This window comes from Oncorhynchus tshawytscha, linkage group LG11, assembly GCF_018296145.1.
Source record: "Oncorhynchus tshawytscha isolate Ot180627B linkage group LG11, Otsh_v2.0, whole genome shotgun sequence".
Taxonomy (NCBI): domain Eukaryota; kingdom Metazoa; phylum Chordata; class Actinopteri; order Salmoniformes; family Salmonidae; genus Oncorhynchus; species Oncorhynchus tshawytscha.
The window spans coordinates 4,658,871-4,675,338 of NC_056439.1; the positions used below are offsets into that span (position 1 = coordinate 4,658,871).

The 16,468-nt window shown below is 40.4% G+C and overlaps 1 protein-coding gene across 1 annotated transcript in view; it reads right to left on the bottom strand.

Moving 5' to 3' along the window:
- Positions 1-1,311: 1,311 nt before the first annotated feature.
- LOC112232183 (deoxycytidylate deaminase) overlaps positions 1,312-16,468 on the bottom strand; it is a 70,301-nt gene continuing 55,144 nt past the window's right edge. Inside the window, exon 6 of the mRNA XM_042329710.1 lies at positions 1,312-1,578. Coding sequence (XP_042185644.1) covers positions 1,518-1,578 — 61 coding nt within the window. The 3' untranslated portion in view covers positions 1,312-1,517. The remainder of the gene's footprint in view (positions 1,579-16,468) is intronic.

Here is a 16,468-nt window from a genome sequence, read left to right on the forward strand (position 1 = left end):
CCTCCAATTGATTCAAATGATGTCAATAAGCCTAACAGAAGCTTCTCAAGCCATGACATCATTTTCTGGAATTTTCCAAGCTGTTTAAAGGCACAGTCAATTTAATGCATGTAAACTTCTGACCCACTGGAATTGTGATACAGTGAAATAATCTGTCTGTAAACAATTGTTGGAAAAATTACTTGTCATGCACAAAGTAGATGTCCTAACCGACTTGCCAAAACTATAGTCTGTTAACTAGAAATTTGTGGAGTGGTTGAAAACGAGTTTTAATGATTCCAACCTAAGTGTATGTAGGCTTCCGACATCAAATGTATGTAATGGACTGATACAAAATGTAAGGAAACTAAAGTGACAGTTATACATGCATGTGTGGAAAAACTGACGGTGGCTACCGATAGTGGCTAATATTTAACACAGTACAAATTGTAAAATATACAGTAAAGAGTCCTGGCACATAAGTAAAACAGTCTGGAAATCATAAATCAACTCTGTAGGTTTGGCACTATACTGTCATTTGTGCATGGGCTACAGAAGCCTACAGCTTGGGATTCCAAATATCATCCGTTAAGTCACTGTCCATCCATTTCGTTAAGTCACTGTGGAAAAGGTCATATGTTGATATGCTTCAGTTTGCTGCCATGTGACTGGTTTTACATTTTTCTCCAGTGATCATAAGGTAAAATAGATCTTCAACAATCGTCGTTTATATTTACAATCCCCTTATCCAAAAGGCTTACTCATTTACCTAGCTCTTATCGATAAATCTTAGCAATATGTAAGTAACAGTGCATGGAGAATGGTGCTATTTATATTGGGGAATATGAAGTAGATGTTGTTTCACTAGGAACTGACAGGTTGCTTGACCTTATTCATAATGTCGTTGTGCGTAAAGGTGGTAGAATTGATTATGGAATTAAGTCAAGGTCAGCATACCGAGTATCTGTAGACACACCTCCGCCACAAATTCATACCATATCTTTGACATCCACCCCAAATGAATAGTGGGTGTATAGCATGCTATTCTCATGCTTAAATTCAAGGTCAGAATACGTGTCATGAGAAAACAGAATCCCGTCCCATTCACGTATGCTTAACTCGGGTCGGAATTCCAGCCATGATGCACATTCATGCTGGATTGGTACTGGCACCTCATGTAGATGCCTTTCATACCAACATCACAGCACGGACTCTCCGGGTATTTTCAGCATCACTCATCTAGCCTCTGACAGGTGACAGAGTGAATTAGCCACATCATGGACTGTAGCTAACGGTGACCGTATCACATACTCTCAGTCCGTGCAGCATCTGTAAAGCGTAATTTGTCGCAATTAAATCACTAACATATTCTGAATTGGATAGTCAAATAGTAAATGTACATACATGTTTCCTCTTCCAACTGCAGCAGGTTATTTTAGCTATTCATGATGTGGCACAGGATAAAGAAACTAGTACGTCACATCGCTTTCCATACAAAATGGCTGCAGTCTTCCCCTTTAACAAACTGTTGACATTGATCATCCGTCCAAGTTTCTCCGATAGCTTTTCCTCGTCCCATCACTCTGCATCATCACGCGTCTGAGAGAGAGGGGGGTTGGGTGGGGGGGGAAGAAGATGGGAGAGAGGGACAGGTTGGCTGATTAATCAAAAACGGACTCTAGTCGTCGTTTACCGCCGCTTCCTCTGAACGCAAAGATCAGTCGGAAATCTAGAAGTCAGAAGGAAATGTCTCCGTTTGTGACGATGCTCCTGAGTCAAAACCTCTCCAAGAGTTTTGAGTCAATCAGAAAGGACCTTCTGTAAAACACTGCCAAATATTGCATCACAACTAAGAAGCTACGAAAGCAGCAAAGATATTTATTGTCGTCTTGAATGAAGCCATACTGTAGCCTATGTACTGAAGCCAACACTAGTCTTCTATTGTATAGTGCATGGTGATGACACATCGTATTTGCCTTCAAACTAGAATCTCCACTTGAAATTAGCTCAGTAAGCCTCTATCCTTTTTAGGCTGTGTGAGAGAGGGAAGATGTTTGTGAAGAGTGCTGCAACAGCGAGATGTATGAGTTTGTCAGTGATCATGGTAGCTGTATTCGGTCATAGAGCTGCTAGGGGAGCAATTTAAACTCCCGAGCCCCCTGCCGCTGTCCAGCTGTCCAGATGAATTACAATGGACAGGACCATAGAGAGACTGGCTGGAGAGGAGTAATGACGAAAGGACACAGACACACACTGCATATGTCCAGACCCAGACTCACTATTAAACCCAGAGAGGTGAGAGACCGCAGATTGGTATGAAAGACAACAGCTTGTCTTTTCAGTCAGTTCCCACTGGGCACAGATATCAGTTCCAGGTCTAGTTTTGATTTACATTTGGTTGAGGAGTCAACTAACGTGAATTCCATGTGAAATCAACATGTCACCATGTCATTGTATTTAGCTTGAAAGTTTTTTTCTTTTAAGTTAAAAAAATAGAAATGCCCATACGTTAATGACTTTTTGCAAATCCAATCAGTTTTCCACATTGATTCAATGTCATCACATTTATTTTTGGGGTTGAAATAACGTGGAAACAACTGTTATTGGTTGGTTCACCTGTTATTTTCCTAGTGGGGTTGTACTGATACGGGAGGAACAAAATGAATGCCTTTTGGCCCAGCAAACCACAAGAAGAATGATATACCCAGACACATGTCCCACTGGGCACAGACATGAATTCAACATCTATTCCACATTGGTTCCACGTAGCTTAATTGAAATTACGTGGAAACACCGCTGATTCAACCAGTGTGTTATGCCTGATTCACATAAGTCCGACCCGAACTGTTCTGGCTGGGCTGGCTCTGATATTTTCTCTTCACATTGTCCTTGTCCTGGTGGATTTGTAACCAGGCCAACACCGTACAGCTCGGAACAGTTCAGCTTGGGTTGGCTTAGTAGTGTTAAACAGTATTACTCTTATAGGAATACTAAATGGCAAATTTTAATGGAGCCTTCACAAAAGAATTGTGCCCAGTTTTCAAGGTCTAATGCAAATGACTAATGTTTAGGTTTAGTGTTGGTACAGTGTGTACTGTGTGTTCTCAGTGGAAGAAGAAGTTGTTGTTCTGAGCGTTTTTGTCAGAGCTTTTTGTCAAAGCTGTGTCTTAATGTCGGATTAGAAAAAGAACCGCCACTCAGGGCAGGTTCAGTGCCAAAATGTCTGATATCTCCCAAACGGGTTTTAGGCTTCCAGCTTTCAATGAGGTGCAGAGGAGTTTTGGCTTCAAGTGAAGAGTAAGAGAGAGGGATGGGGGGGGAGGAGAAAGAGAGTGGGACAGAAAAAATATCTAGAGAGAGAAATAGAAAAGAGATTGAGTGCAGATTATATAAACTCCCATAGGGACACTACTGCATAATGGGGACATTTAAACCCCTGTTTCATCTATATTTCACTGGGTTATTGGGTGACCGTTTCTATAATAATAATTATATACTGACTGTATACAGTCTAAAAATCTACACACTGAGAGCAAGAAAGGAGACGGCTATTCATTTTTTCTTCCATTTTTTTCTCAATGACTATCTGGTTTTAAACTGTCAATCAAAGTCACTACACTAAGAGGAAGAGGATGCCAAGATACACATTCTTAACTTTCCTCTTCCGTTCTTTTCTCTGTGTCTATCTGGGCCCGTATTCATAAACCGTCTCAGTGGGAGTGCTGATCTAGGATCAGTGTTTGCCTTTTAGATCATAATGAATATGTTTATATGGACAGGAGAGGACCTGATCCTAGATCGGTACTCTTCTAGAGACGTTTTATGAGTGCAGACCCTGTTTTTTTAATCAGTCAGTCACAGACACTATAAAAGGATGCCAAGCAACACAGTCTGAAAGCTAAGGAGACTGTTAGGAATGTTATTTTAGTGTTTTGTTTTGTCGTCCCTGCTAGTTCTCGTGACGGGGACAATGCCTTATGTCTACATTGTGTTCAAACCAACGTCAGTCAAACCCCGCAGATCTAGGCCTAACTATCCCAATCCAATAAAACATTACCCACTGGGCACGACACGTCATTTCGACGTGGATACTTGGGTAGTATTTGGTTGAGACGTTGATCAATGAGATTACAACCGATATTCATCCACTCAAAAAGACAGCCAAAAGTTAGTTGAATTTCCATTGTGTTATCACCATGTTTTCAACCATTTAAAAACACAGCAAAGTTAAAAATGCGAATACAACGTCAGGTATTTTGTCCATTTATCACTGTGATAACAGAAAAAAATGACCTGGATTGTAGTTGAGATTGCAGTTAAAGTACATGGCACAGCTTATTACAGCAATTGTGGCTATGGAACCTTGACCTGTTCACCGGACGTGCTACCTGTCCCAGACCTACTGTTTTCAACTCTCTAGAGACAGCAAGAGTGGTAGAGATACTCTTAATGATCGGCTATGAAATGCCAACAGACATTTACTCCTGAGGTGCTGACTTGCTGCACCCTCAACAACTACTGTGATTATTATTATTTGACCATGCTGGTCATTTATGAACATTTGAACATCTTGGCGATGTTCTGTTATAATCTCCACCCGGCACAGCCAGAAGAGGACTGGCCACCCCTCATAGCCTCGTTCCTCTCTAGGTTTCTTCCTAGGTTTTGGCCTTTCTAGGGAGTTTTTCCTAGCCACCGTGGTTCTACATCTGCATTGCTTGCTGTTTGGGGTTTTAGGATGGGTTTCTGTACAGCACTTTGAGATATCATCTGATGTAAGAAGGGCTATATAAATACATTTGATTTGATAAGCTACCTCCAACCATAAGCTACCTCCAACGTCTTTTAGAGAATTTGGCAGTACGTTCAACCGGCCTCACAACCGCAGACCACATGTAACCACACCAGCCCAGGACCTCCACATCCGACTCCTTTACCTGAGGGATCGTCTGGGACCAGCCACCCGGAAAGCTGATAATTGATGTTGGATTCACCTCTCCATCTCAACCAAAAATCGAAGTTAAAGAATAGGAATAAATTAAATCAAATGCACTTTGGATAACGTTTGATTTAATTATATTCATTAACTTTGATTTTTGGTTAAAATGGAGACGTGAATCCAACCTATCAATTATTAATTTGTAGACAAACTGGAATTTAAGCCAGACTAAGTCAGTGGCACAGATGGAACTATCCAAGCTGAATATTCATCTCCTTTAAATGTTGCTATTTGGTTGTGTTGACAGCCAAACACAATTCAACATCCCTAAATATCATTACATTTGAAATCCACCAGAGCTTGTAACCTTAGGCCCATTATCTATTTTTAGCTGAATTCCTTGTAGAATTGAAACAATAGCAGTGGATGCTATACTGAGCTAAGTGATAAAGTATGGTCACATTTAATTTGCTCTGGTTAACCTACCCTTGAGAATGACTTCGATAGCAACAGTGGATATATTTCATTTTTAAGTGGAGATCGCTCAACAATCATTCTGACGATAGCACATTGGTTATAGTCAGTATATATAGCTAAGCAGGGCTGGGATTGGTTAAAATCCTGGATGGGAGATCAAATGGTAGCTAGCTGTACATGGATCAATTCTCCAGTCGGAGGTCTTGCAAAGCCTATAGTCTTGACGATCTGACATTGTTTTAAAGGTTTATCTCTATTGAAATCTGGTTATAATGATCCTGTGTTTGAAATTTCCCCCTAAAAAAATAAAATAATCATGTTGATGAATTCTTTCACAATCCAACGTATTTTCCACGTAGATTCCACATCACAATATGTTGCAAAATGATGTTAAAACAACATTGATTCAACCAGTGGATCGCGGCCAGTTTCCCAGACACAGATTTTGGCTAGTCCTGAACAAAAAAAATATGCTCAATGGGAAATCTTAATTGAAATAGCTATTTAGACCTACATTTAGGCTTATGCTGTGTCAAGGAAACTGGCACATACACAACTACTTAGTTTACCAGACCAATATACCTTGTGTTTTTCAGAGGTTTAGTAATGATAATGGTTTGGAGAGGTGTACCTGCCTAATGATGATAATGATATGGTCATCAAGAAGCACTTTATCCAAAAGCGATTTTAAAGTTTATAAATTCAAGCAATTTCACCATCTGGACCTGACAGTAGTGATTAAGACTTTATTTTCATTTTAGTTTCTGAATTCACACTAATGAGAGAAGCAGCTGAAAAAAGAACGTTTTTTTCCCCCCTTCTATTAGCTTAAACGTACGTGAACTGTCTCCAAATAACCCCTCCCAAAAGTTGATGACATCTTCAAACGACACTACATACAATGAAATATGTATATCAAGGAGTTGTCTACAAAAATGATCAACTATTAAGTGCAGTACTATTGACTTAAATTCATCTTTGAGAAGGCCAAGCGCTGCTTGGTTCTTTAATCCAAATGTCACAGCAGAAAGATAAGCAGAGTCCCAATGAGCCAGGGTACGCACATTAGCAGGATAGCATCCTGAGTGTTCCAAGCGAGACACACACACACACATGGATACACACACCACACATTAGCAGGATAGCATCCTGAGTCTGCCAAAAGATTACCAGCAGTCCTCCTGGGCCAAGCTTTTGAACCCTCTCATTTCCTGATGTCGGCTTAGAGCGAGCACGTGTGTTTTCCATCTTACTTAGCACCAAATTTACCAGCTTCCTTCTCGTGTGTCTCCATCCTGCAGTAATAAAGCAACTCATGTACTTGCTTCTAAGCCCATGGCAATATTCAATCTGCATGAAGTTTTCTGACCGGGTCAGTTGTCAAGCTGAGGGACGATCTCTTTAAGGACATTTCAAGGTGACCCTTAACTGTAACCCTCTGAAGGTCACTCCGGGGTTAGGACGTGGTGACACCAAGGCGTCTTATACACTGTGGACTCTGTGGACTGAGTGACAGAAAAGGCCGTGAGACTGACAGGTTTTTGAAAAGTCTTCTACAGTTGGCCTTCAGTCAGGCATATGTCAGGATTCTACATGGGGGAACACTTTGAATTGAACAGGATTTCACCCAACACCTCCAGATTGACCACCAGATAAACGGTGACGGTGTAGTGTACTACAGTTTTGCCACAGTGGGAATGTGTGTGGCGTCCCCGGGTCTCCTCCCCTGAGGCGTGTTTTGAGAAAGTCCGATAAAATTGCAGCTGACGCTCTTTTCATCTTCTAAATGAAAGCAGAAATGAGTGAAACAACAAAGGTTTGGGAAACAAGCCATTCCAATTCAGAGCTCCAAAACTCAGACTAGCTCTCTTCCTCTTTTAACAGCTCCTCTGTAGGAATTGACCAGGAAGGAACGAATATAACAACAAACACCCACCCTGCCTAACAACAAGACGACAGCCAGGCGGGCGAGGAGGAAGTTGACGAAGGGCGGCTCGGCCAATAATTGGCGACTGTCACGATAAGTGGGAGATTGTGGCGCGTGTGTGTTCATTCTCACTGTAAATGGCATTGTGAAAAGCTTCTCTCATCGCAAACTTCGCTGTGTATAAACTGTATCACCAGAACCCTCAAGATTCCATCCCCATTGAATAACATTGGAAAAGAAGTCAGCGAGCATTGCTCCCACCCAAAGAAAATAGAAACGCTATTTAGCTTGACGTTGTACTGGAACCCACTGTGTATGCATAGGCTATTACTCATTTGGGAGATGGACCAAACATAATGTGAAGAATTGGGCTTTATTTCCCCCTTTACTGGTGCATGGTGTAACTATTAACTGTGCCCTGTGTGCATCCCAAATGGTACCCTATTCCCTATATAGTGCATTACTTTTGACCAGAGCCTTATGGACACTGGTCAAAAGTAGTGCACTATAAAGTGATTGAGGTGGCATTTGGAACGCAGAGTCTGTCTGTACATCTATGCTTGATTCCTTGGTTGCCGGGTGTCATCACCCCTCTCTGTCTTATACACTGTGGACAGACGGACAGATGCGTGAGACTGACAGGTTTTTATAAGTATTATACAGTAGGCCCCATTGGAGGCTGCTGAGGGGAGGACGGCTCATAATAATGGCTGGAATGGCGTGTAATGGAATGGTATCAAACACATGAAAAGCATGTGTTTGATACCATTCCATTCACTCCATTCAGGGCATTATTATGAGCTGTCCTCCCCTCAGCAGCCTCCACAGGTAGGCCTTTAGTCAGCCACATGTCAGGATTCTACATAGGGGAACAAAATGTATTTTAACAGGATTTCACCCAACACCTCCAGACTGTATAGCCACAGTGGGAATTCCTGTGCTGTTTCCCCCTGAGGGGTGTTTAGAAAATGCCAGATAAAATGCAGTTGACTCTCTTTTCATCTTCTAAATGAAAACAGAAATGTGTGAGATAACAAAGACTTGGACACAAGCCATTCCACTTCAGAGCTATAGCTTTCCCCTTGTCGGAACAGATCCTCCATATGAATTGAAGGAACAAATACAACAAAACGCACACCCTGCCTAACAGCAAGACAGCCAGGCGGGCCAGGAGGACGTTAATGAAGTGCCGCTCGGCGGCGAGCCCAATAATTGGCGACGAGCGCGATGCAATAAGTGGGAGATTCTGCCGCCGTAAATTACCTTTGTGCGTGCGTAGCTGTGCGTGGCGTTCATGGGTGCGTGCATTCTCGGTGTGAATGGCACCAGGGAAAACTTATTTCACCACTATGAACTACGTTGTGCATAAACTGTATCACGAGAACCCTCAAGATTCCATCCCCATTGAATAACATTGGAAAAGAAGTCAGCGAGCATTGCTCCCTCCCAAAGAAAATAGAAACGCTATTTAGTTTGACGTTGTACTGGAACCCACTGTGTATGCATAGGCTATTACTCATTTGGGAGATGGACCAAACATAATGTGAAGAATTGGGCTTTATTTCCCCCTTTACTGGTGCATGGTGTAACTATTAACTGTGCCCTGTGTGCATCCCAAATGGTAACCTATTCCCTATATAGTACACTACTTTTGACCTTTTGAAGGAGTTTGAGCTTCTGTAGTGCAGGAGAGGTTAATAAGGGAGGATATAATAAATCACACACATACACAGAGAGAGTCGTCAGAAAGAGTCAGGAGTGTGTGAGTGTTTGTGTGCACTCTTTAGCAGATGTGTGTGTGTGTATGTATGAGAGTGTATTTAGGAGTTACTAATTTAGCCCATGGCCAGCTCAGTCTTTCATTAGCGAAACGACACACACACACAGACACACACACACACACACACACACACACACACACACACACACACACACACACACACACACACACACACACACACACACACACACACACACACACACACACACACACACACACACACACACACACACACACACACATCACTGTTTCTGACCAGCTCCCACAGCAATTAGAGAAGCTCCCCGGACAACCCAGAACGGTGTGTGTGTGCGTGCGTTTAGCAGAGCAGGAAATCCAAAAGCCCAGACCTTGGGGCTCTGCTGGCCCACTGTGACACATCCTGATTCCTACAACCTGTTAACACAGAAGGGATACATAGATAGCTCTTCTCTCTCTCTCCGTCTCTCTGTTTCTTTTTACTGATTTCCCTTCCTCTCGCTTTCTTTCGCTCTCTCTTTTTCCGTAACTCTAATTTCCTTTCCTATTAGCTGAAACAACACTCTCTTCCTCTCTACTCAATTACCAATAATGAATGACATGTTGATGCAGCGAGAAGGAAATGAACACTTGTTAAATTGAACACGGACTATTAAAGGAAGGCAACTATTTCTTCCTGTGTGTGTGTGCGTGCATTGTGCGTGGAAGAGGTCCTTGAACCTCTCCACAACATTGTTTTCTTGAGATAAGATGTTATCCCAGGAATATTGATGGGGAAACAATATTATTCCCATTTGGGAGTGTTGAGACCCAATTTTTACACAGGAACCGTGACAGGACAGCTCTGTGAATAGTCAATTACACATCTGCTCAGGTAGAGAGAGCAAAGTGTTTGATAGATTTAGCCTGTGAGATATCATTAGGACCCCACAGAAGGACGGATCTCATCATGTCTCTCATTCATCTCTATTCATTTCCTGAGTATTAGATGGAGTCGGCTGTCTACTACCGGTGGAAATAGGTTTGTAATGCGGGGGGTATTCTACAACAGCGACGTTGACATCCCACTGACACCAACCATGCATACATCTGTTCTCTGACCATGAACACAAACTAAGATGTCTTCCAGCATGTTTCAGCACTCTGTGTTGCTCCCCAAGATGCCAGATTGACATCTACAGAACCGTGAAGGACCTTCATGTCTCTCTGTCTGATTGCCGTGCATTCAAATACCACTTCCACAACCACCCAGGATTTGTCAGCTAACTAGGCGACTGGCATGACGCTCCCTGTCAGAGAGAAGCAGTAGCAGGTTGACTTCAACCAATCACTTGCGTTTTCCTTCAGGGCAGAGCTGCTTCCAGAACATGATTCATCCCAAAAAATGTCAACCTGCGAAGCAGTAGAGTTATTTCCGCAGCGGTTATTAATCTAACACACTGACTTAATGGGAAGAGACAAGTGTGTAATGATTATTATTTGGCCACACTCTCCTGTCCTGTCTTTCAGCAAAGGAGACCGCTATGGAATGTGTCACAAATTGCCCGTCCGTCCTAGTCGGAGTGTAGAGAGACGCTGCTGGAGCTGTTGTTTTGGAGGGCGGTGGATGGGTCTTTGCATTTGTGCATATGTGTCTGCTACAGATTCCCTGGATCATCTTTTCGTCTCCTTTCCCTAAACTCTTTCAAAAAAAAATTGCTGTCTAGAACCTAAGGATTCTTTGGCTGTCCCCGTATGATAACCCTTTTTGGTTCCAATTAGGACCCTATTGGGTTCCATGTAAAACCCTTTCCCCAGAGGGTGAATAGATAATAGCTGGGTTAATAGATGGTTGAATAGATTAATATATGGGTAAATAGATCATAGCTGGGTAAATAGATCATAGCTGGGTAAATAGATAATAAATGGGTAAATAGATAATAAATGGGTCAAGAGATAATAGCTGGGTAAATTGATAATAGATGGGTAAATAGATAATAGATGGGTATATAGATAATAGATGGGTAAATGGATAATAGCTGGGTGAATAGATAATAGATGGGTGAATAGATAATAGATGGGTAAATGGATAATAGCTGGGTGAATAGATCATAGATGGGTAAACAGATAATAGTTGGGTAAATAGATAATAGATGGGTAAATAGATAATAGATGGGTGAATAGATGGGTAAACAGATAATAGTTGGGTAAATAGATAATAGATGGGTAAATAGATAATAGATGGGTGAATAGATGGGTAAACAGATAATAGTTGGGTAAATAGATAATAGATGGGTAAATAGATAATAGATGGGTAAATAGATAATAGATGGGTGAATAGATAATAGATGGGTAAATAGATAATAGATGGGTGAATAGATAATAGATGGGTGAATAGATAATAGATGGGTAAATAGATAATAGATGGGTGAATAGATGGGTAAACAGATAATAGTTGGGTAAATAGATGAATAGATACATAAATAGATGGGTAAATAAATAATAGTTGGGTAAATAGATTAATAGATACATAAATAGATGGGTAAATAAATAATAGTTGGGTAAATAGATGAATAGATACATAAATAGATGGGTAAATAAATAATAGTTGGGTAAATAGATTAATAGATACATAAATAGATGGGTAAATAAATAATAGTTGGGTAAATAGATTAATAGATACATAAATAGATGGGTAAATAAATAATAGTTGGGTAAATAGATTAATAGATACATAAATAGATGGGTAAATAGATAAGGAGAGTGTGAATGTTTGGCAGATGAAAAAGGTTTACATTGCAGTTTGAGATTAGATGAGGTTTTTACCTGTTTGAAATGGAATTAAGATAAGAAGACTGTGGGAAAAAGTCAATGACTAAACATAAGTTGAAACTCATCTCTTTGTTCTATATTCAAATCGGCTAAACAGAATACATGTGATGTTTAAATATAGTCCGTTTTCATTATTAAGCTGTACTAAAACTATCTTTGAAATTAAACGTGAAACTACTAAAACATATTTGACACATTCAGCTGAAGATGTATTTTGTTTCTAGCCATGTTCAGTACACTTCATCTGCCGTAGTGTACACTGTAAATCAATTTCAAGGTGCGCAAATCGTCTCACAAACTATCCGCGTTTGTGCTCTCGTGTGTTGACATACAGTGGAGTGAATATTCAAAAAGACGGCTCAGTTAAATAAAAAATGAATCTCCGTCTTCTGTCGATCTCCACCCAAATCCCTTATTTCCGCTGTTCGTAATCAAAGATAGCATTTCCAGCTGTGAACTATTTTGCTCGTTTCCCACTAGGGAAAAGCAGATGGGGTATGGGGCATCGGGATCAGTAATATGCTATTTCCCAGAAATCCACTTCACATCCCGTAACGGGCCCAGCTGTAATTTCTTTCGTGATGTGTCACGTCTTGTAGCCATTTGTGGATGATCTGTTCTTTCCAATCAGAGGCTTCGGTGGTGATCTGTAGTCAGCGAATGCAATCAAAGGCCTGTTAAGGTACCTTTTGTTGATTGCGTGTGCGTGCTTGCTTGCATGTTTTTCCATCAACGGCTTCTGTTACACATCTATCAGTCTCTAAGCATGTATGTGTATAGCTCATTCATACCAGAGCATCTATGACAAGCATGACGCTCATTCTACACTGCATTTCCTGTTTCTGTCCCTATCGCCACGGTGACAACTTCACACATTGTTGACAAGCCCCTGCATGATGTCATATCTTTCCTTTCACATCGGATTCCATCGTCGCAGACTGGCATGCACACAGATTGGGAAATAATGTCTCTGTAATGCTGATATGCCTTTCTGTTATAGGCTTCTACATGAACAACAAACCGTTGCGACAAGAACCATCAATGACCATCAATAGTAGCTTTAAAATAATTAAAACAAGGATTTTTTGGGGGGAGGGGGGGTCACTATTCTTTACTACAACTCAATATATGACCTTTGACCAGTCATAGCTCTCATCGTATCGGATCATACGATATATCAGGAATGTCTCAAGGGGCATAATCCAGCCATTTACCTACACTACTTCCCTGTGGACCTCAGTGACACTCTGGGCAACCAAGCTAAATTGGTCTTGTGAAGGGACAATACTGTAGTTGAATGGAGGTGGCATCATGGGTGTAGTGAGTGAAGTGAAACGTCCTTAACGTGGCAGATAGAAGTAGACTGAATAGAGATGACAAGGACTGACAGACAATCGCATCTGTATCTGAACGTTCTGTAACCTTAAAATCCTCCACGTCACGCCTGGTAGAATGGATAAAGCCAGCAGTGTGCACACTGGGCTCCACTGAAGCCCAGCTAGATAAACACCATTTAAATCAGTGGTCGCCAACCTTTTCAAGCCTAAGATCATTTGATCCCAAGTTCAAATGTAAACCAAGATCTACCACTTGCAAAAAATGATGAAAAAAACAAGGCCACGATGTGGTTCCACTTTGACATTCTTTATTTTTGTCACCTGTCAGTCACAAGCAAAGTATTAATTTAATTATACAAATAGTATAATCCGTGCAACTATCATTCAACATTTTACAAGTCATATTACATTTTTCAATATTTCCACAGGCCTATTACTCATTCACCTTTCATATTTAACCTCAATAATCAGTCAATTACAGTCCTAAGCCAATCATGTACAGTAATGTTTCACTTTACCTTTTTAAACATCATACTTCAAGACACTTCAAAATGACAATACTCAAGTAAGTGCAACTTGCATTCAAAATATTATGACAACAGTCACATCATTCAATTGTTCCAAAATATGTTCACACAAATCACAGGCCTATTCATTACCTCAATAAATCAGTCAATTACAGGCCTATTCATTACCTCAATAAATCAGTCAATTACAGGCCTATTCATTACCTCAATAAATCAGTCAATCACAGCCCTATTCATTACCTCAATAAATCAGTCAATTACAGGCCTATTCATTACCTCAATAAATCAGTCAATCACAGCCCTATTCATTACCTCAATAAATCAGTCAATTACAGCCCTATTCATTACCTCAATAAATCAGTCAATTACAGGCCTATTCATTACCTCAATAAATCAGTCAATCACAGCCCTATTCATTACCTCAATAAATCAGTCAATCACAGCCCTATTCATTACCTCAATAAATCAGTCAATTACAGGCCTATTCATTACCTCAATAAATCAGTCAATCACAGCCCTATTCATTACCTCAATAAATCAGTCAATCACAGCCCTATTCATTACCTCAATAAATCAGTCAATCACAGCCCTATTCATTACCTCAATAAATCAGTCAATCACAGCCCTATTCATTACCTCAATAAATCAGTCAATTACAGCCCTATTCATTACCTCAATAAATCAGTCAATTACAGGCCTATTCATTACCTCAATAAATCAGTCAATTACAGGCCTATTCATTACCTCAATAAATCAGTCAATTACAGGCCTATTCATTACCTCAATAAATCAGTCAATCACAGCCCTATTCATTACCTCAATAAATCAGTCAATCACAGGCCTATTCATTACCTCAATAAATCAGTCAATCACAGGCCTATTCATTACCTCAATAAATTCAATTACAGGCCTATTCATTACCTCAATAAATCAGTCAATCACAGCCCTATTCATTACCTCAATAAAATCAATCACAGGCCTATTCATTACCTCAATAAATCAGTCAATTACAGGCCTATTCATTACCTCAATAAATCAGTCAATCACAGGCCTTTTCATTACTTCAATAAATCAGTCAATCACAGGCCTATTCATTACCTCAATAAATCAGTCAATTACAGGCCTATTCATTACCTCAATAAATCAGTCAATTACAGGCCTATTCATTACCTCAATAAATCAGTCAATTACAGGCCTATTCATTACCTCAATAAATCAGTCAATCACAGCCCTATTCATTACCTCAATAAATCAGTCAATTACAGGCCTATTCATTACCTCAATAAATCAGTCAATCACAGCCCTATTCATTACCTCAATAAATCAGTCAATTACAGCCCTATTCATTACCTCAATAAATCAGTCAATTACAGGCCTATTCATTACCTCAATAAATCAGTCAATTACAGGCCTATTCATTACCTCAATAAATCAGTCAATCACAGCCCTATTCATTACCTCAATAAATCAGTCAATCACAGCCCTATTCATTACCTCAATAAATCAGTCAATCACAGCCCTATTCATTACCTCAATAAATCAGTCAATCACAGCCCTATTCATTACCTCAATAAATCAGTCAATCACAGCCCTATTCATTACCTCAATAAATCAGTCAATTACAGGCCTATTCATTACCTCAATAAATCAGTCAATCACAGGCCTATTCATTACCTCAATAAATCAGTCAATCACAGGCCTATTCATTACCTCAATAAATCAGTCAATTACAGGCTTATTCATTACCTCAATAAATCAGTCAATCACAGCCCTATTCATTACCTCAATAAATCAGTCAATTACAGGCCTATTCATTACCTCAATAAATCAGTCAATTACAGGCCTATTCATTACCTCAATAAATCAGTCAATTACAGGCCTATTCATTACCTCAATAAATCAGTCAATCACAGCCCTATTCATTACCTCAATAAATCAGTCAATTACAGGCCTACGCCAATCATGTACAGTACTGTTTCACTTTCCCTTCTTGAACAACATTACAACACAGATCATGTCCTATTGTAAACAATTTAGCCTACAACACATTTCAAACGGGCAATACTCACTCACTCTGGCTGTGGATGAGATCCCCTCCCACACTCACACATTCAATGTGATGGCTGTGATTTCACACTATCAGCAAGTGCTCTGTAGTCTGGCTCAAAGTATCAGCCTTTCTGCGTCAAACTGTCTTGTGAGATGTCTATTAGTTAGACAAGACCTGTTCTTTGACCTGATTATTTTCATCTGTGAACGGGCCATCTCACAGAGATATGTCGACCCAAAGTAGGACTTCGCCATAAGTGCGCTGGATGAAATGAGGGGGAACTTTTCAGTGTTTATTTACAAGACCCCAAAAGTCACTATCTCTTGATCTTGCTTTCAACTCGATGTCATTTTGCAATTCAATTATCTCCATGTCAACTCCGATTGGTAAAGCAAATACTTGCTGGAATTTGGCAGCCACCTCCCGAATCCCAATGGGGATGAAAGGCTTTGAGATAAATGCAACAACCTCCCCTGTCATCCTGAAAACGCCTGCTTCAATTCAGATGCCAGTTTCTCCAGGTGGGCACAGAATTCTTGCGGGAGAAAAACACCTTTGTTTCCGATGTTTTGCGACATTTTCTCCACCCGATGCTACAGGAAGGCCATAAAGATCATCAAGGACATCAACCACCCGAGCCACTGCCTGTTCACCGCGCTGTC